At 38.0% G+C, this 21,949-nt stretch overlaps 1 protein-coding gene across 2 annotated transcripts in view; it reads right to left on the bottom strand.

Moving 5' to 3' along the window:
* Positions 1-21,949, bottom strand: part of LOC117382488 (semaphorin-4G-like) — a 66,366-nt gene that overhangs the window by 31,497 nt on the left and 12,920 nt on the right. For both annotated transcript variants that reach the window (XM_055227153.1, XM_033979677.2), the window contains 2 exons: positions 16,230-16,492; positions 2,516-2,664 (listed from right to left, as the gene is read on the bottom strand). In XM_055227153.1, coding sequence (XP_055083128.1) covers positions 2,516-2,664; positions 16,230-16,359 — 279 coding nt within the window. In that variant the 5' untranslated portion in view covers positions 16,360-16,492. The remainder of the gene's footprint in view (positions 1-2,515; positions 2,665-16,229; positions 16,493-21,949) is intronic.

Below are 21,949 nucleotides of genomic sequence, written 5' to 3'. Positions count from 1 at the left end.
CAAACACGCACTTCCTGGTTATCAGAATAATACAAATTAATTAACACTTTACTGATTTTTAAATATATTTGTTGTATATTTTCTAGTATTGGGTGTCACTACACACTGTGACTTGAATAGCTGAAAAAGTGTCTTCCCCAGCAACACCACAACAACATTACTGAGGTTTGAACTGGCAATCCTTTGGTTAGTAGGTGTATACCCAACCCACTGCACCACACGCAACATACTGGAAATAATATGATGACATAACAAGTTACTAAAGGTACAGATGAACAACAGAAACATTTGTAGGCCCTATATAATCCGTAGCGTTGACAAAGTATTGACAGCATAATCCAGAGGAGTGGCTGTGCAGTCCTTCAAGTACAAGAGACGACTGCAGCAGTGACAGAAATGCCACATGGACTTTGTGTCATTAAACAAGAAATACGCAGCGCTCCAGGTAATAGACACATTCCAGCTGTTTGTGTGACTTAAGGCTATAGGCTCATTTTAATCACATTATCTGTTCTGTACACATTCATCACAAGCCTGTCTAGACTGTGGAAAGGAAGCATATACTGCCTGAAACTACTATATACATGCAAGGACTAGAAAATCATTGAGTTTGAAAAAGTTAATGAAATTGGGTTTGAAAGTTTTGCATACAAGTTGGCGTTGTAAATGGTCACATTTTTATGTAGCGCTATTCCAATTCAAGGCACTCAAAGCACTTTACATCAAGGAACCACTCACCCATTCACACACACAGACACTAGGGGCGAGGTGGGTTAAGTGTCTTGCTCAAGGACACAAAGACAGTATTCATCTGTGGGAGCTGGAATCACGCCACCCACCTGTGGGTCAGTGGACAAACACTCCAAACACATAACAACTGAGCTACGGTTTGTTTAAATCACCGATGGGAGTAATAGTACAGAGGTCCCGTGTTATGATTTTTGATTGAGTGGTGCCCAGCTGTGAGCTGTGTATGTGTTATTCCTGTGTCTGGGCTAGAGTAAAGTATTGGTAGTAAAACCTATAGTAAAACCAGATACTCATTTGAAGTATGGATACTAATAAAACAATCACATGTATTACTTTTTTCTGAATAGGTTTAGAATGGTCTTGAAGAACATTAACATCAGATTCTAGGGTCTTTTTTATGCTTCATAATGCCAGTCTCTAGGCACTGTACTATGGTGATCGGCCTGTGCTCCAGATGCGCTGTCACAGCGGCAATAAACAAAAGACAACTGGTTCTGTGCACAACAGTGCCTGCAACCTCAGTGTTAGTGTTATTACTTCCTGGACAATTCAATCTCTATGAGGTTTTTGCTGAGTCAGACCAAAATGAATAAATATTTAAAGATATGTGGCAGTGACTTGGGGGTGAATGTCTCTGACAACATGTTAAATACTGAACAAATGAGGTCAAACATCAGCAGAGGACACTTCTGTGTTTAGAAAGGAATACTAATGCTAATGCTAATTTAGAGGCATGGCAAATATTAAAATATATTAAATATATTAATATTAAAACATTGATACATTTTAATAGGTTGTTTATTTTATATTTTATGCTTTTAATAAAAGTTAGCATTAACTTTGAGACACAATGAGCTAGCTAGCATGCTGCTGTTTGCAGAGCATATAAAGTATATGTTACTAATAAAACATAACATACTTTACAACATAAAACATGTAAATAGTGGGATTTTTAGGATGACTGTGGAATACTATTTAAGTTAGTTCCTGATAATATGAGACACACTTTTCCAGTTCTGCTTTTAAAGTTTTAGGATCTTTTACTACAGTCATATATGTGTGTGCTTTGACTGAAATGGACCATATTGGTGTACTGTAAAACATATTTGAATGTATTTCATTCAAAAGCCAAATAAATCAAAAATAAAATGAATTTAACAAGAATTTCCTCCCTTGAGCCCCCTTTAAGATAGAGCTGTCCCACCCAGCCAATGAAGCACACTGTCAAACACTGACACACTAACACAACTAGACCCCAGTAGCATTTTTTTATATCTCTGAAACATGAATAACAAAAGATAACATTCCTAATTCAAAAGCTTAAAATTCCCACGTGTAATTTCAAAAACAGCACACAGAAGTTAGCCAATTAGTTTGTAGAACACCTAATTGGGGGAAAAAAAATCACCCAGATAATTCTCTTCAACAAACCAAAAATAAACTGAAAACTTCAAGCTACATTTGCTGTGACAATTCCCAAAGATAATTCCTACTAATTAGCAATTCTGTGTTACTCCACTAATGTGTAAAATACACTTACAGCAGTTACAATCCTCTTCTCCATGTTTCTACTACTATGCAAATCTATTCTTTTTACACACCCTGGTGACTGCATTCAAAACAACACAATTACTCTCTGTTTTTCACACGAGAAGAGGAGACAGGGGAATCATCTTTGCCTGAAATATGACAGGGGAGCGCTATGCTAATGAGGATCCCGCTACCTGCCACACACACACACACACACACACACGTAGAAATAAACCTGGAGAGGGGAGCCGGATGAGATGTCGGAGGCGTTGAGGGCGAACACGGCCCCGCGAGCCCCCACGTACAGGCGCTCGCTGTCAGGCTGCAGCAACAGGACGCTGTGGTTCACCGTGGAAGAGCGGAACCGCCGGCAGCCATGGAGACCTGGGGGGAGGGAAGGAAGAAGGGAAGGGGGGGAAGGGGGAGGAGAGAAGAGAAGAGAAGAGGTGGTTAATAAAGGTGCCCTGTGCTAACCTGGTAGTGATGCAATGTCTGCACATACAAAATAGTGTTGTGAAGTGTCAGTCATGCTACGTTAGCTTGAGGAACTTTTTGAAAATGCTGAAATAGTGAGAGTGACTTGCTTGTTCTACTAATAAGGGGCAAAATTTTCAGTTTGGCATAAAAAAGAAATCAAAATGATACATGGAAAAAGAACAATAAAACACCAATAAAACACCAAGATATCCTAGAATTAAATACCAGGGAGAAGAGGTGAGTTTTCAGTCTAGTCTTAAACAGCGTTATTCTCGGGATTCTTTTTCTTTGAACTACTACTACTAACTTTTTGGCATTTTTCTGTGCTACTTTCTTTCTTTATTTATACAGGGGAATCCAATGAGAGCACTTGGGGTCTCCTTTTCATGGGCGCTCTGTTTAAAATCCATATTAAAGTCCATATAAAACATTAAAAACAGGTGCAGGGGTGTGTATAAAGTTTGTTACCAGATTATTACATTGCGAGTGTGTCACCAACGTATCCAGTTTAGCTTTTTCTTGAAGTTTTTTAAACAATATTGTACATTTAGGGTACTGAGTCTGTGGCTGCGTATGTGGCTATGTGATGTCTGTATTTTCTTCAGCAACAAATCTCACTTTCAAATTTGTTATTGATTTAATACTAGTAATGCACTAGTCTCATAAATATTGCTTCGCCAGATCCTGTTACAGTTTTGTGCATTATTCATTCAATCCATACTGTCAGTAAGCAACTTCTGTAGCCACAGCTGCCCTGGGCTAGACTGAGGAAACTGAGACTGCCAATCTGCGCCAATGGGCCTTCCGACAATCACCAGTCACTCACTCACACATGTTGGGTTTTCATGCTTTTTAGAAACATTGCATTGAGTTACATTCATTTCCTAATCTCAACTATAGTCACTACTTGCCAAACCATAACCTAAACCCTCAATTTTGTCCCCATAAGGGAGGCAGGTGTGTGTACAGATTAAGTGTGTATATGTGATAAATACCCAATCTCCCACACACCACATATACAGACATGGTGGTTGAAGGATGCACATTATGGGATAAAAAATGTTTATGCTCTCTTTTTATTGTCTGAATTCAATATAAAAACATCAGTAAACGTCCAAAAATACTTAAAGGGTATATGACAGTTTTACTACTCATGTCACAAAAACATTAACATTATTATATTTCAGATTCTTTTTTTTTTTTTTCTTTTTTTTGATATATCTGAAATGTTTCATGTCCTGGTTGGTCATGGGCTAAATATGTAGAGGTAAATCCATAACTGTTGCCTAACAACCATACTGTTGGGCCAATAAGGGCCAAAACATGTCTAAACTGCATAATAGTTATGATTAGACTAATACAAATAAATTATAACATCTTTATTTTGGTAAGCAATCACATTTTTATGTAGTGCTTTTCCACTCTCAAAGCACTCAAAGAGCTTTACATCAAGGAGCCACTCATCCACACACACACACTCATATTCCAGTGTACACAGACACTGGGGCGAGGTGGGTTAACTGTCTCGCCTAAGCTCTGTGGGAGCTGGAATCACACCGCCAACCTGTGGGTCAGTGGATGTGATCCCTCTATCAATGATGTTTATGTTGAGAGCGTGATATGAATGGTCAACCTTTGGATCAGTGTATCTGACACTCGAAAAATACCTTCCTTGTCCATAAACTGTCTCTGCATTTAAGATGTTGATGACATAGGCAGAGGCTTTCTGTTTTTAAACTCACCTCTACTTTCTGTATTTTTGTACTTTTATTTTTTATTTTTCTGACAAACTTCCATATAACTTAAGTAAAATTATGATAAATATTTACCACAGGGGCCCTTATGCACTTAAACAACTAACATTTCCGGTGTTCTTGGCTACTCTGGAGCCCCGTAAAAGCAATAAGCCGCCCACTGTAATTAGCGCTTCAGCCGAGGAGGAGGAAATGTAGTGAGATGACAGGAGCTGTAACAGTGGGGGCCTGCTTTTATTTCTCACAAACTGCACTTAAAAAGGACATTGCTTGCAATTGTTGTGTCAGATAGTTAGAGAAAAAAGTATTAGAAGTATCACATAAACTAACATAAAAAGTTGGGTTTTTTTTGTAATTATCCAAAAAAACACATTTATTTACTCGATTTTGAAAAAAATATATAATGATGAAGGAATTGAAAAGGCTAAACTGCAGAATAGATCAATTAAAATAACAAGTTTTTGGTTGATAAAATAAATAAAAAATCCATTGTGACAAGTATGTATTTATATGTTACTGTCCAACATGTGAACAGATGAAAAAACTAAAAGAAGTGATGAGTTTATATGTAGAATTTGTATTTTTAAATTGTGAACATACAGTTACACTATAATTCCTCCATATACACAACTAAACATATTGCTTCTCCAAGGGCTTGACTCCATCTTAAAAAGCACACAAAATATTATAGAAACGCTGTATATGTATTTCATTTGGCTCATGATTGGTTATAATGGCTGACTGGGCTTAGAAATCTCCTGTTATTTTCCAAAGTAAACTGTATTATGCCTTTTTTGTAGCCTTCGTAAATACACACCAAAAGTCTTAACATATTTCAAACTTGCAACACAAATATTCAATGTTTGTGTGTCTCATCAACCCAAAACACACACAGAAATAGGGCTGTCAAAAAAATCTATATCCAGCTACTAATCGATATGGAAAGTAGTCAAAAGTACTAATTTGAGACAGCACCAATACCAACGAAAAAGCCGCATAAATATGACAACTTTTAACCTTTTCGTAATGCATATATATCATAACTAATATGAGACCATATCATAATATTAAAGTTTCTGTATCTGTAATTGAACAAATGCAAAATATATATGTTTAATGCCATACTGCAAAAGATTCCAGGCAAAGCAATAACATCTCCAAGGAGAAGAGCTGTGGTGGGCTGTCCACTTGAAAAATTACATAATGCATATTTAAAAGGAACTGCCAAATTGTATGTTGTGTTTTTATTCACACGGCGTTATTAAAATCAGTATTTAAATCAAGTTTGAAATTTCTGTAACCTGACTATAAATCATCCGTACTTGTGCAAAATCTATTCAAAACTAGCTCAGCACATATATTCCACTGTTTGAATATCATCAATACATCCCCAGATCTGTACAAGGTTACTGCGATGCGGATGTGCCATATTAAAAGTGTAAGAATGAAGGCGTTTTCAATGGGAGCGGACAGGAGCAGCGTTTGGAAGGAAAGGGGGATCGGGAATTCTCTGTCTCTCCTCTGATGGATTCCCGGACGCGTGATTGTCGAGCCTCATTGAAAAGTACAGAGGAGGTCGCGGCACTATAACCGGAGGAACACTGCAAATCATTAGCATTCATTCACAGACAGAAAGAGATGATTTTTTTTTTTGCTAGGTCATGCTGAAAACACATGGGCATATAAGGAAAAATGGTACAATCTTTCCAATTGAATATTGTAATTTAGCTCTATTATTTTGGCTTGAGGCGATGTCTTTAAAGATTCTCTCGAGTAAGATTTCAACCCCAGCTCCAAAGATACAGTGCAGGGATTACGCATACAGAATAATAAGATTGTGGAAAGCTAAAACACAAGCGTAATATATATTTCCATTTTTTTAGCTTTATAAATTATGTAAGAATATATTTTAAGTGTTAAGAATATGCTGAACACAGGCCACCGCAAAGGCATCGGTTCAGTTTTGCCATGTTAAAAAAAAAATATATATGCTAATGTTGCAATATCATCTATATTTTTCTTTAAGGGTTTTAAAATGTTTACTAACTCAACTTACTATCTAAATTTAAAGTGTCCATCTGTACATAGAGTGGCTGCTATTCTCACATATCACCACTAGATGCTACCTACGTTACTGCTGTCTGATGTTTTGCTAGCTTTGGCCTGACAAAACACGACCAGAGAGCGTACAAGCGAGGGGAGGGGTCAGGTGAGGGGAGATGAACAGGTTTCACACATTTACTACTGGTAACAAACAATCAAATAAAGTTACAGATGGTAGCTTTAACTGTAAAGCTAATTAATAAAACTAAAGCAGCTGACTTAATAGGACTGAGAGTCATAGGTTACTTAGATCTTGTCTGTGTCATGTTGTGTCACTATAATATGATTAGCTGATTTGTTCCATCTTTGCACGAGTAAAGCTAGCACTCTCGCCTCACAGCAAGAAAGTTCCGGGTACTCTGTTTTCCCCTGTCATCCTAAAACTCCAGACACCTTCACTAGAATCATTTGGATGATTTCAGCGATGGAATTTCCAATCTCTACAGGAACTTGAAAACTACCACTTCATGACATCACAAGGTGGAACCCAGGATTACTCAAATGTGTGAATGAAACAAAACACAACTCTATGTATGTTTTTGAGGAGCTAACAACATTTTAGCATGTCTTAAAGCTCACAAGAGTCAGTTTCACGTAATAACCTAAATACATTGCTTCATAAACAGTTCAGCTTTATCTCAGTCTTTTTGTTTCATCTGTCTGTCAGTTATTTGTGGTATGGGACTTGACTTTGACCGACTTCAATCCAATACTGCTCTATGATGTACTAAACTTTAAAACTTTTGATGAAAAACTGATGCAATGACTTTTGTGAAGGTGACTTGGTTTAACTACGCTTTTTCAGACTTTTTAATGTGTATAATTCAACTCTAAAGCCACCACTGGTATAGTATAAAGTACGTATTCAGAATATTATGCTACTAACCCCATCACTTCACATGTAGCATATATTTACTCCCTAGCCACCATACCTATGTGAAGGATATACACAACCTGCTTCTAGTCCAGTTTTCCAGGCTATATTCGGCCTGGACTGTTTGACAGGCGACTCACTAATGACTGTCCTTGTCCAAACAGTGCAGGCGAGGCTAGCTAGCATCTCCACGAGCTAAACATGTTATAAAGATGCCGCCTGCAGTCACGGGATGCCTCAGTTACGAAGGCACAAACAGACAATGCGTTGTGACTTAGCTGGGGGTAAACATGACTCTAATGTCAACACAGGCGCACGGCGGAGACACACCAGCCCCAGGCAAAGAGGGAATCATAACAGCTTTAGCTAGAGGTACATAAGCGGTAAGTATGCAAATGATGTGAAATGTATTATTCCAAATCGACAACAGAATTTTTGAGCTTGTTAAAATGTTGTTTGAGCTTCAAACACGTATTTTTTTTATAGGAAAATCTCATTCTGAAAAGATGCTCAATTTCACTCTCTAAATAAGCAATGGAAACCAGCCAGAGCTCCTTCATGTTTTTAAAGTGCACACATCTTTACTGGCACGTGTTCAGGTCAATTCAGCACCTAAATTGCCTTAGCCATGGAGCATCTGTTAGCGTCACGTTCCCAATAGACGCGCTGCTAATTTTTATTTTCAAAACGCTTCACTCCCCAGTCTCAACAGTAAACAGCAGAAGGCAACTAATCTACTCTCTGAATGACAAACTGTTGCTAACGAACACATTATTTACCAAGTTTAAATTTTATTCTTTGGGCATTTTATTTGATTTGTTTTAAGTCATCAAATATGAAATTCAGAAACAAAGTAATTTTTCCCCATGCGCCGTATCTGAATTTCAAAACCTCTAAAAAAATATGAAAAACAGCACTAGTTTATTTTAAAGTGTTTGCAGTCGTCCAAAGTTATTCCTCACTTACCTTATGCATTCAGAGCATCCTAATTATTCACCATGATGAGTTTATAAGTGCCTTTCTCAACTCTCAAGAGACCAGAGTGGACTTTTGTCATCACGGTAATGCTAAAAACAACTTGTATGCTAACTAATACAACGATTTATAGTTTGATGCTGATAATACTGCTTGTACAATATATCTGCATGCTAACAGTATGCTAATGTCGACGTGTTATCTCAACATTGAGTCACGCGCATGCTATCTGGTGTTGTGACAGTCATAGCAGGATTAAATGTGTACAAACCACTTTGTAGCGTGTGTTAAGCTGCTATTCAGATTCCCATCAGCTGTAGGCTAACTGAATCCAGCGGTCATGTTCCTCTTTGCTCATCAGGTGTCTGTCTCTCTTTACCCCATCTCTCCGGTGAGGAAGTAGGCTATTATGTCATCATTGTATGGGACACTCACAACAATAAGTCAGTCTGAGCAACACAATGCAGATGTCCCATGGGGGAAGGGGACATAACAGTAGTAAACAAAGACTGCATTATAACTGACAGTATTGTGGTTACGTGTCAAGGACTGGAGCGGGGGAAAATATAACGTGCAAATCTGGCAGTTAGCAGTGACCGCTAATACAATATCCATATCAAGAATCTAAATATAGCAATACGTTTTTGTTGACAGTTTTAGTAATAATTTAGCATTGTTTAATCCTCATAGAGTCCACCATTGACTTGTTGCCATGGAGATGTTACTGCTTTTTGGAATGTTCCACGGTATGGCATTCATAGGTGTTTGTATTGCAAAAAAAAAAAGAAAAGAAAGACAGACCTGTAATACCTGATCTGTAATATGTATTGAGGAAGTTTTTGTCAGTTAATTATATATTTTGTATACACAGGATACTTTAACTGATGAATAGTTTGTGTTAAATTAATGGAATAACACATGATATTGAACATACAGCTAAATATATGTGTGGGCAGCCTCACAGCAAAAAGGTCCTGGGTTTGGTGCCTTAATCTCCTAGTATCAGTGGGACTATCCTGGTTGTATAAAGGTCAGTGTAAGTGTACGTTATGTGCTGTTCTTAATGCATTCTTTGTTTAGGACTCTAATCTTGTTTGATATGGGTTTAGGACCATGATGGAAAACAACAATACTTTCACTTGTCCTGGTTCAGTCCTGGTTTAACCCTGGTATTAGTCCTGATGTAGATTTTATTTGTTCTAGTCCTGGTTTTAGTCATGGTCCAGTCCACATTTAGTTTTATGGTGTGTGCGCACAAAAGTGTAAACAAAGCCTAAGTCTGAATCAACAATATTACATCAATATTGCAATTTTCCTCAGTACTGCAAAGAATTATGAGCGCACGTAACTTTTCTGGTGGGCAGTCCGATACCATGATGTTATTGCTTTGCCTGTAATGTTCCACAGTATATCATTAAACATATCTAACATGTACATGTGTTTTATTGCTAAAAATTAGCAGAAAAGATAGATTCTTACTGTTAGCGGGGTCACCTCTCCACAGATCTGACCTGTAACTTGGCCTGGTGGCATCACTTGCTTGTTTCCATGGAGACAGATATGTTTAACGCTATACTGTGAAACATTCTGGGCAAAGCAATAACATTTCCATGGAGGCAAGCAGGTGGCGGACCCTCCTCCCTACAAGTTTCATAGTGTATCTTTAATATTACAATCTGACATACAAGATATTTTTAGCCAGTTTACTACAGTTTGTGGTGTAGTTTTTTTGTTTGGCATAGTTTATATTCTAAAAATTTATCAGCATTAAATTCAAAAGCAGTTGAACTTTTAAACCAGCACCAAAGAATTTCAGATATTGCACGCTCAAGCTAGTTATTGCAAAATTGCTTATAACTGTATTTTCTGATATCGTTCTTGACTCTGGAGCTCTACTCTTGCATTTTTAACACAACACTTTCTATCAAAAATTAACTTTCTGCCAAATTTTTAAGCACGTGCTAAAACATTGACGTATTTGCTCAGTGAAGAGACTTGAACAAAAGCGGCAAAGGAGAGCCAAGGATAGGGTATTTACCTAGCAAACACTTAGCGCTAAGGGCTAACGTTAAGGTGCCGCACGTTCACCTCTTGCTAACACACAAAAACATGTATCCTCCTATCCTCCACGTCTAAAGACAGGACATTTACATAGCTGCGTCTGGTATGTTTAAGGCTCTGAAGATCCTGACGTGAAAAAAAATGAGGTAAATATTGAGTAAACAGCTAACATGCCGCTGGTAATTGATGTCAAAGAGCAGCGAGATCCCGAAATGAGGGAGGACGCTTGTTTGACAGTGAGGGATGGTGATGTATTGCGAGGTGATGTAGCAAAGTGCTGGTTAATAGGAGTCAAATACAAACAGAATTTTTCCATATGAATGAAAGCTTAACCATGTCATTGATGAATTAGCTGCTTATCCCATAGAACATAGTAGTACAGAACACACAAACATGAAGATTTAATAAGAAGTGTGTGGAGTTAAAGGTGCAAGAATGTTCCACAGTATAACATTAAAATGATCTATGTACAAGTTACAGGTCAGGTCTGTGGAGAGGTGAACCTACTGTTAAGAATGCATGTTTTTCAAGGTACTGTTTTAACATCATAAGCACATGTAGTTCAATTGGTAATGCAAGTTTAAGGCAATACTGTGGGTTATTCAAGGCAACGTAATAGCATCTCCATGGAAACAAGCAGGAGGTGGACCCCCCTCATCCAAAAAGTTACATACTGAACCTTTAAAGAAGTAAATAATTTTAAGTTCACATTTTTTATTTTGTACATTTTCGGTGTGACATCTCTCGCTGCAGGTTAACACTGCTGATAGTAATGGAATTTGCTGTTGTGTTGTGTAAACTCCAAACTGTTGTGAATGTGAAGCTAATTTCACTTCGTAAGCAGAAAACGCAGATCTCATTACTAACCAAGACAAGACATGGTAAACAAACAAAGCAGTTAGCAAAGCCTATTGGACTCACAATTGTGGGTTAATACTGGTCAGGGATTTGCTGTAACTAATTTGTTCTTTTGTTCTTAGCAATTTGGAGAAAGAAAAACAGGAAAGTTAGCTTGTTAATGCTTCAGTAACATTTGCATAATAGGGATGGTATACAGTTAATTGGATTATCAGTGTCGGTCTGATATTGCAAAGTTGGCAGATATTTTGCACTGATATTTTTCTGCACTGCCCCTCTGTGTGTGTCCATGTGTCATTCCCAGTCTGTCCTCAGTGCATCAGAATGGACTAAATGAGCGAAAGTATGAATTTATATCCTTAAATAAATAAAGTGCTAAGCTAATTTGTAAACTTCACTATAACTTAACATACATTTGTCTGTACTATAGATTTAAAAGCTTAATATCCATATACAGCTGCTCAGTTGGTGTTTGTCCATTGATCCAAAAGTCAGCGGTCCCACAGATAAATGCTGTTGTTGTGTCTCTGGGCAAGACACCCACCTCGCCCCCAGTGTCTGCTTACACTGCTGTATGAATGTGTGTGTGGATGAGTGAGTGGTTCCTGGATGTAAAGTGCTTTGAGTGCCTTGAAGGCGGAAAAGCACTATACAAAAATGTGATCATTTACCATTATCGGCCACAACTGCAAGACAAATATTAGATGCCGGTATCGGTTCAAATAATCAATATTGGAACATCTCTAATACCAATGTGATCCAACAGAAAATACTGAATCAATCTGTTTGTATTTGGCGTCAACTTTGAGCGCTATGTTACATGGGGGAGTAGCTCGGTTGGTAAAGCATTTGTCCACTGATGTTAAAGTTGGTGTTTCAAAGCCCACTCTTGATAAAAACACCATTGGTAGAGCGGTCAGATCCACTGACCCACAGGTTGCCGGTGCCATTCCAGCTTCTACAAGTGAATACTGTCATGTCCTTTGGTAAGACACTTAACTCCCCCTCGCATCCAGTGTTTGTGTACACTGGTGTATGAATGTGTGGCTGAATGTGTGAGTGGTTCCTTGATGTAAAGTGCTTTGAATGCGTTGAAGGTGGAAAAGCGCTTTATAAAAACATGACCGTGGGAGGAGGCTGAACTACAAGGCAGTGAAGGTAGTATTTCCATTGTAGCAGGCCACTCATCCTTTTCCATTCAGAACTTCATCAAATTAGCTATAACAACTTTGCACACACATTCTCTTCTTTAGTTTACGCCACAAAGCCAAAACCGTAAAAAAGACAGGTGGATGCTTTCACTGTACAAACTCACGATTGAAAACTGCACTACACTGCTTTTTTTGGCATTTGCTTTCGGGTTGCTTAGAAACAAAGAGATTAAACGGCTTGGTACGAAGTTTGTGTAGACGTCTGCTCGACAAGATGAGGCAAAGTGGAGCGATGGAGGTGAGAGAGGGGTGAGGGAGTGCTAATAAAGAAAGAGGGTGGAAGAGGTAAACAGGAGAGGGAGAGGAGAGGGTGATTTGGTGTGTAGGAGGGGGACTGGTGGACAGAGGGAGGGAGCCAAGATTTAGACAGGCTTAGAGAATTAAGGCTGGTATCAAGGCTGCATAACAAGAGGGTAAAAAGTAGGTGCAAGAGTGGGGAGGAATTAGGGGGTAGTCTTAAGGGGTGTTAGTGATGGATTTGAGCAAGTTTGTGAATAAATTGTACTTTTAGGTTTATATAAGACTTTTTACTTTCAGCTGATTATAATAATAACAGATCAAAATGAGAAACTTTGCTATAAACTAGCATTAAAAGCGGTAATACCTGATCTCTACTGTCTTAAAATGAAAAAAAACGGACTAGTTCATTTTAAACTATTTGTAGTCGTCCAAATTTACTCCTCACTTACCTCATACATTTTGAACGTTTTAATTATTCACCGTGATGAGTTTATAAGAGCTTTTCACAACTTTGAGAGGCCAGAGTGGGGTTCGCAGTCACGGTAATGCTAATAACAACTAGCATGCTAAGTCCGCACGTCCTGATTATCGCACAGTAAAGCGCTTAGATGCAGTACACAGTGGACTTATTTTGACCTTAAGAGCTGCTTATGTAATCTGTCTGTACTGCTCAAACACATGGGTAAAATCATTTCCTTCTTTCTGTGAGTAGTGTTGTCACGATACTAAAATTTCAATCTTGATACGAAAAAATGTATTCGATACTCAACACCGATTTTGATACCCAAATGATCATTTTAAAAGCTCTTTTTTTTTAAATGATGATTTGGGTATACATTTTTTTGACAATATTGTATTTTTTAACACAAAGTAAGTCATTTCTTTATGTTACCATGTGGTCTTGTACTAGTTCTGACAAAACTCAAGTTCGTACAATAATTATTCAAGTAACGTCAAATGTTTTATTCTGTTCAGTATCGATACCCGCTCCAGCGTGTATGTAGAATCGATACCTCGTTTAGTCTCGGTTGGTATCTGATTTCCGATACATTTGACAAACCTGTCTGTGAGAACAATGGTTTTTCATGGGCATTGTTCCTGATAAAAATAAATACGTTCAAATTTGATGCTTACATAAAACTAAGCTCTAAAAGTCTAAAGTCTATAAGTAACAAAAGCTTCACATTGACATTTCACACAATTAAATTACTGTTTTTCAAAATGTATGATCTATTCTTTGCAATATAACTTGAACAATATTTTCTTGTCTTGTATATCTGCGTACATCCATTTAAAACTTAAAAAAAAAAAAAAACAATCACAAAATTTTTATTCTCTTTAATTGAGAGAAATCCATATTACTTCTCCAAGAGTAATATTACTAAGCACCTCTCGAGTGTTAATGACTTCTATAATATGGACTAGAATGAAGTGAGACTCATTTCTGTATGAACAAACATAAGCAGAGCTGGGTGGGTATGACAGAGGTGCACAGTTCAAAGAGAAAACTCTACGACTGCTCTGCGCCGTAGTACAACAGTTGTCATGGTTACAGGGCTCCTCCACTACCTACGGTCTCCCTATAGGTGTTCCTCAGGGATGCTAATGTAAGCTCTTATTTGTACAAATGTGCATCATTAGCTGTAAACAAAGCCTTAGCGTTATTGGGTTAGCTAGCAGGCATATTAAAAGCCTGTATTAATGCTGTATTGTAGCATAGCATAATAGAAAGCCTACTTATGTGTTTTTGTATGGACATTTGTCAAGTTAGCATTCAAGTGTAAACTAAAAGTGCACCCATGAGATTTTTATGCTGTAAAATTTCAAACACAATTTCGATACCAAGGAATGCACTGAATACTTAATACTGATTCTGATACCTGATAAATCTCTTTTTAGACAACAGAATATGATTTTCCCTCAGTCGTCCATGTAGGTTTCACAGTGGTCCATGGGCGTATACTAGTCTATGTGTATTATACTTGTTCTGATACAGCTCAAGATCATTCTAAAACTGTTCAGGAAAGGTTAATTTCTGACTTTTTTTGTATTGATACCTGCTCAAATTAATGTCAAATGAGTTTAGATACTAGTTTTAGTATCAGTTTGTATCTGATTTTCGATTTTGACAACCCTACACTAAAATAATCATATAACGCAATAATTAGATCCCATTTTTGTTGAGTGTTTAAATAACTTTCAATCTTTAACATTTTCTCTTTCATTTTTGCCTTGTCCACATTAGTTTGCACTCTTTTCTTTGTTAAAACCTACATTTCAATAATCTGATAACCCGAGAAACCAGATAATGATTTTGGCTGTGCATGTAAACATAGTCAGTGTCTTGCCCAAGGCTTCAACAACAGCATTCACCAACATGACCTGGAATCCAACCGGCAACCTTCAAATTGGTGGAGGATTTTTGCTGCTGCTTCATTGTCACTGCTGCCCCAAACTAATACAAGCCTACGTACAAAGTTTTAGACAGAAAGATAGAAAGACAAACTGATCACGGATATCCTGACAAATAAACAAAATCACAAAGGTATAAATCAGTGCAAAAAATTTTAACAAAATAGAGTTATTTTTGTAAAAATGTTATTCAGGCTACACATACTCGTTCCTCAATAGCAAAGTACAAGTTCTAGAGTAATCCTATGCACTCTCACTTTGACACACTGGTTTCTTTCTTGTGGTCACTGGGTCAGATTTCTTTATGTCATGTGATATCGTCCATGGAGCAGGTCGGCTGTTGTTTAGTTCCAGTTTCCATAGAAATATCATCATAGAATAAGCTGGCTTTGTTGCGTTAAAGACTGTATAATCCAGTTTGCCCAGTACAGTAGTCTAACTCAATCAGTCTTGAGTAATAATGTATAAAAGAGATTGCTAGAGATGTCTTAAACTTTCTATTGCTGTATTTTTTGTATTTGAATTGCATTTTTTTTTTACAGATAATGGCGCCCGGCTACCTCACTGATAGCATAACTACTTCGTGTCCAGTTTTATTGATATGAGGTTTTTGCCAGTTCACGCCAAAATGAATCAATATTGAAAGATCTGGCAGTGGACAGGGAGCTGTAGGTGGGTGTAAATGATAGAATGCAAGATTTACGTAGTTAGTTTGTATCTATAATGAGTCATAGGAGCTCATAAGTCAACTTTCTATGGCTCAAATCTTATTGTAGTACAGAAAAATAACAAAATTTCCCAGTAGTACAAAGAAAAAGTACCTATGATAAATACTGATCCCCAAAAAGTACTGTTCCATCAAACATATATTGAATGATAAGTTGATATAGTAATTATCGTGACAGGCCTAGGTACAATAACAAAAATAAAGTAAACATAGCAGGCCAGTAGTTCTTCCCTCTTTGTAGTGTGCTTTAGTCTTACCTTGGACGGGCACAGTGATGCGTGGAGTGACATCCAGCTCCGCAGGTGTTCTGAAGGGGTAGCAGAGGACCACCCCCACCCAAGAGCAGAGCAGGAGCAGGTGCAGAGAGGGGGGCAGAGGGGAAGACATCTCAGAGGATAAGGTGAGAAGATGAGACACTGATCAACAAGACTGCGCCCACAACCAGTCAGTCAAGCAGCACCCGCGGGAGTCCTCATGTGCACCTGCAGGTTTGGAGACTGTGGAGAGGAATCACAAGAGCCTAGAAGACAGAACAGACAAGAAATACGAGCAGTGGTTTATGAGAAAGCATTTATAAAGTGGCATACAGGATTTCACTTCAGTACTGTATAAACACGACTTACCTGTGTTCTCAGATATGTAGAACATGTTCAAAATGAATTAAAGATAAATTTTACCAAGCAAACAATTGTAGTGTTGATTTGTTCACAATTACGAAAACATTTTCCATATTGTTGTCTATTATTTCTCAAGCCAATCCAAAAAGAAAGCAGAAATAGCCCCACACTTTGAGTTGCCAAATCCTACTACTACTACAAAAAAAAACAAAAAACCCCCCACAAAAATAGCTTCTTATGATATCGGCATATCACAGCTAATGGTATCCCAGTGTCAAACCAGTAGGAGCACGTTACCACAATGTCCTATAAGTTCTAAAAGGTCCCTTCATCTTGCAACTATAAACCACTGCAGCAGCATTACCATCTGCCTCCTCAGTCTCTCCATCTCCTTCTCTTCATCACCTCTGTATCTTTGCTTGTTATATTTCTACCAAGAAATCTTCCAAAGTCTAAGCTCCAAAGTCAATTCCTAACAGTCAATTCTAGGTTAAAGGTGCTTTCATTGATTTTTACTCTGTTTTACAAACATGAAAAACAGAACGAGGTTGCAGTTACTCCTCTCTTACCTAGCATCCTAATTATTCACCACAATGAGTTTATAAGCACTTTTCACAAGAAACTCAGAAAGGAGTAACAACAACTGGCATGCAAACACCACACTTCTTGGTTTGTTTGACAATAAAAACACTTTTTTTTGGTGGGGGGTTACATGAATTTCACTTTATTACTTTAAGAATCAGGTTAATATCAGGTGACTTTTTAATCAAGATGTACCACAAGTCAAAGTGATGTCAAAAGTCAAAAGTCGACATGACAACACGGCATGCAACGGACTATTGCTCAATAGAGTAATGAGCAAAGTAATGCGTTTGTATGGGGGATGAGTGCACTGCTGGGAGGTGGTTGGCCCCGGAGTCAGAGCAGCTACGTAACCTCTGATTCAAACAGTGTAAACATGAGCATGGAAGATATCATTAACCAAACACTGCTGTGTGCAGAGGGGACGTTTTAACAGACAAGAGAGGGCTGGGGCATGATATGGGGCGAGATGAATTCATAGGGAGGGAGGTTAGAAAGGTTCAGGTTTTGTACTGGTTTAGTCATACTTTTGTTATCTTGGCTGTAGTTCTTGGTTTAGACCGTGTGCTGTCCTGGTTTAGATCTGACTTACTCCTGGCGTAGTCTTGGTTTAGATCAGATTTAGTCAAGATTTAGTCTTAGATCTGACTTAGCTCTAGTTTAGTTTTGGTTTGAATCTGACTTAGTCCTAATGTAGTCCTGTGCCGTGTCTCAATTCCATGGCTGCACCCTTCGAAGGGGCCAGCGAACAAAGGGTGCTCCTCGGTGTAGCCTCAGTGGACTGCAAAGGCCGTGCCAAAATGAGACAGGCCTACGCCACATCAACCGCTGTCTGTGCGCTTACATTATGTCACTTACGTTATGTCACCGAGCAACCATGACGGTCGCTGAATCCATTTTCTCCCATAGAAGATGTGACGCGTGGTGCATTATGGGATATAAAAGTGCGCTGCTCAGATGCACCCTTCGTTCACGGTCGATCTCCATGGAAATGCAGGACACATTTGTCGCCCACATGAAATGGGACAGGCCTTGTCGCACCTAAAGTGACTTAAGTGCCCTTCTAATGCAGCTGATGAAGTGTGCAACCATTGAATTGGACATGGCACTGGTTTAGATATGATGTAGTCTGGTTTCATCTTCTAGATCTAAATTAATCCTGGTTTAGAGCTGACTCAGTCTAGTCTGGTTTAACATTGGTTCTGACCTGAATAAGTCCTCGTTTGGATATATCTAATGTAGTCCTCTTTTAGTCTTGGTTTAGATCGTGATTAGTCCTGGTTTACATCTACTTTAAGATGCACTCTCTCAAACACAGACATATTGTAAATAGACAAGGTGGGCAAACTGTATTGCACAATGACTCCATGCCCTGGGGAGAGCTGGGATCACCCTCTGGTTTCTATTTTACCACTGAGCCACAGTAGTATGGGTGTAGTCCTCGTTTAGTCCTAGTTTGGTCCTGGTTTAGAGCTGGTTTAGCTCTAGTCGTGTCTTGATTTAGAACATATTTTGTTTAGTTACATAATAGGTTTATGATTTATTTTATATATGTGACTGACCTGGCCTAAGTCCGGGCTTAGTCTAGGTTCAGATCTGATTCAGTTCTGATTTAGTCGCGACCCTTTTGGTGCACTTGTCTGTTACCTGGTACAGAAAGACACTGGAGGAGGAGGGCATGGGGTTGTGAAATATGATAATGTGTGAGTTGTGTGCGAGCTGCAGAGAATCCCAATGTTATTTCAGCTTCTGTGGGGAGCTGTGTGAAGACTGAGAACTCCAAAGTCACCATCAAACGCATGACTGCTCCCTCTCCTCGCTGACAACGCACTGACACAGGCCAGCCCTCACTCACAGACTGCTAGGGTTTAGGAAGGAAGTAATGCAACAGGAAAGACTTAGCCAGGTTTAAATGTAAGGAGAGCTGCAAAACACATGGCACAATAAAGTTATTAGCAAAAGGATTTTCATACGAGGGAAATATACGACAATTGGCAATGTCCTCAAGTTAATTAAAAATAGTGAAATGTGAATTTATCTAACAGCTATAACCAGCAAGGGAAAAAAATAGTAAAAAATTCCGTTTTCTGGTTTTAAATTTTGCTGTTTTAAAATGTTGTTTAAAGTGCCTCTACCTGACTTTTATTTTTTATAGATTTAAGAAAACACATTTTAATTCACCCCATACTGAATAATGTAACAGCAGTTATTTGTTGTAGAAAAAAATGAGACTGAATAATATTGCCTATACATTTTGAATCAAATTTGTTGGATGAGAGCCGCATCGAAACAACTTCCTATGACTATTCAGACTTGTTTTTCTGTCATGGTTCAACATTAGAATGAGAGAATGGACTGAGTGGGCGGGGCTAGCAGTTCATACATAGGCCTTTAAATGTAACTGAACTCATTGTCTCAAAGGGACATGTTATTTAAATTTCCTGTAGATTTCCTGTAACTTGATTTTTTTTTTTTTTAATTAGGCTTAATTTACTTCCTCTTCTTCATCAGACTGTATCTGACCTTTATTATAGGAAGTTATGACTGTTAATGGCCTGGTGTATCCAGAATGATATCTCTCTTTATTTCAGTCTGGTCACCCTCCGTCGTGTCTCAAGTCCAAGTAAATGTAATCATGCAATCAGAAGATTTTTTTTTCATTGACATGTGAAATGAAGGAGCTCAATGGTCATCTATAATTTACAAACAAATTCTAATTTCTCTCACCTCAGATTAACAGAGTTTAGTACTTCGCTCTGATTCTGCAGAAATCTGTGACAATTTTCAGTCCCCCATGATATATTTTTTTTCTTTCATTTATCCTTATATTTGCCATATTTGTTTCGATACGGACGGACCATGCGTCCTCGATTGGGTAATCCACCTGTCAATCACACCCATATGAAAATGGGGAGATTCACCAGTGACGAGAATCACATGTTTGCAAAGTATTGAAGAAGTTCTGGATCCCAGGCAAGACTGTTAATGTAATCTAAAAGAAGCACCTAAAAGACATGATTAAGTTTAACTCAGCAATTTATTACTGAATGACTTCTTGATAAATAAAAAATAAACCAATGGAATGTGACTACAAAAAATACAACATGTTATACTGCTCACTAGGGCTGGGTGATATAGAAACATTTTCCCCATATTGATCGATCTCAATTTTCAATCCCCTTCTATCTTATTGATGACAAAGACACGTGGACTTCAGGTATAGAGCAGTGTGTCAGAATCACTCTGGTTTCTATTTTGTGTTTATAGGCCCAATAATTCCAGAGAAATCCACAGTTCATCCAGTTTGGATGTGTTACCACAATCAGCAGAAACACGTGCACACACACACACTACCGCTACCCACAGGAACATGTGCGATGTCCGTGCGCTAAATAAGGTCTTAAGTTTCACTCATAAATGGTGGGAAAAAAGATGTTTACTTTCTATAACTTGAATTATAAAGATAAGAAACACGAGAGGAGAAGAGGTGAGGAGCTGCAGCTGGATCAGAGAGAGGCAGGGCGAGCGAGAGCAGACGAAACTGCACAGAGTCAGGAGGGAAGGATGTACTGGATTTTTAGTGCAGATTTAAGTCAAAACTTAAGTAAAACAGACAAGTGAAGAGACATAAAGAGACACGCTGTGGCCCTGACTCAGAGCTTTCGCCTAAAGAGGAGAGAAGTGACTCCTCTTCAGCACCACACGCTCTCACTGCCACAGGATTGACTGGAGTCCTGGCCATTAAAATGTGCTTGTCTTATCAAGATCAACTAATCTTTTGATTTTTGGTACTACTGCTCACATAATTAGTAGTATTTTTGGATAATTTTCCTCCTGGCTCTAGCTCTTAGGGGTATAAACGACCCATTAGTAAACCATTATATAAATCTGACACTTCATATTGTACTTCTCTAAAAGTCTAAAATTATTTTCCCATTGTCACTATTTCTGTAAAAATAATAGCATGGACAGATAGAAAATTAAAAAAAAATCTTGAACCAGCTAATAATAACTGTGACTTCCTTTTATCTGTTATTGTTGGGGTTATCTAAGGTTGATAACATGACCTTTGACCTCAAGTGTCAGGCTATTTGAATCACTTTTTATGTCTTCTCTCCCTTCCTTAACTAAAACCACTGGTGCATAACCTCCAATCATCTTTTACATAGACTTGGCAGAGATGTCATCCTGTGTTTTACATACGTCACATTACATATGCACTCAGAGCGCTGGTTTAAAGCCACACTTCAAACATAAACGATGAAATGGAGGAGCTAGAATTTTCTAAAAAAAAAAGTCTTCACCTGTCGTCATTAGGTTTATCCTTAAATGACTTAGGCATTATTACTTTAGCACAGTCTGGTATTCAAACTGTATTGGCTTTAAAAACACAAAGTAGCATTTCTGATTTACGATAAATGGAGACATCTTTATATATCACTTTTCCACCATGTACCACCAATCTTCAGAATTACCATCAGATTACACATTACTGAAACATATATAAATGAAACAGAATGTGGGATGAAAGCAGAGAAAAAGTACATTATTTTGAAATCAAAACGAATGAATTACATATAGATCAAAAACTTATCCATGTATAGTAAATAAAACCACGTTCTCCCTATGTTAGTAGCATTTTAGATCAGTAATATACAACTCAATGAATTTAACTGTTGAATTACGGTATAGTTTTAAAATACAATGCTCTGGCTAATCAGATTGGGCGATGATTTTAAATGTAGCTAGAAGTATACTCAATAACAAGTACAGGTGTA

Source organism: Periophthalmus magnuspinnatus, chromosome 15, assembly GCF_009829125.3.
Source record: "Periophthalmus magnuspinnatus isolate fPerMag1 chromosome 15, fPerMag1.2.pri, whole genome shotgun sequence".
Classification (NCBI taxonomy): Eukaryota; Metazoa; Chordata; class Actinopteri; order Gobiiformes; family Gobiidae; genus Periophthalmus; species Periophthalmus magnuspinnatus.
Note: the sequence above shows the minus strand (reverse complement) of the source record. Positions and strands in the feature narration are given on the sequence as shown.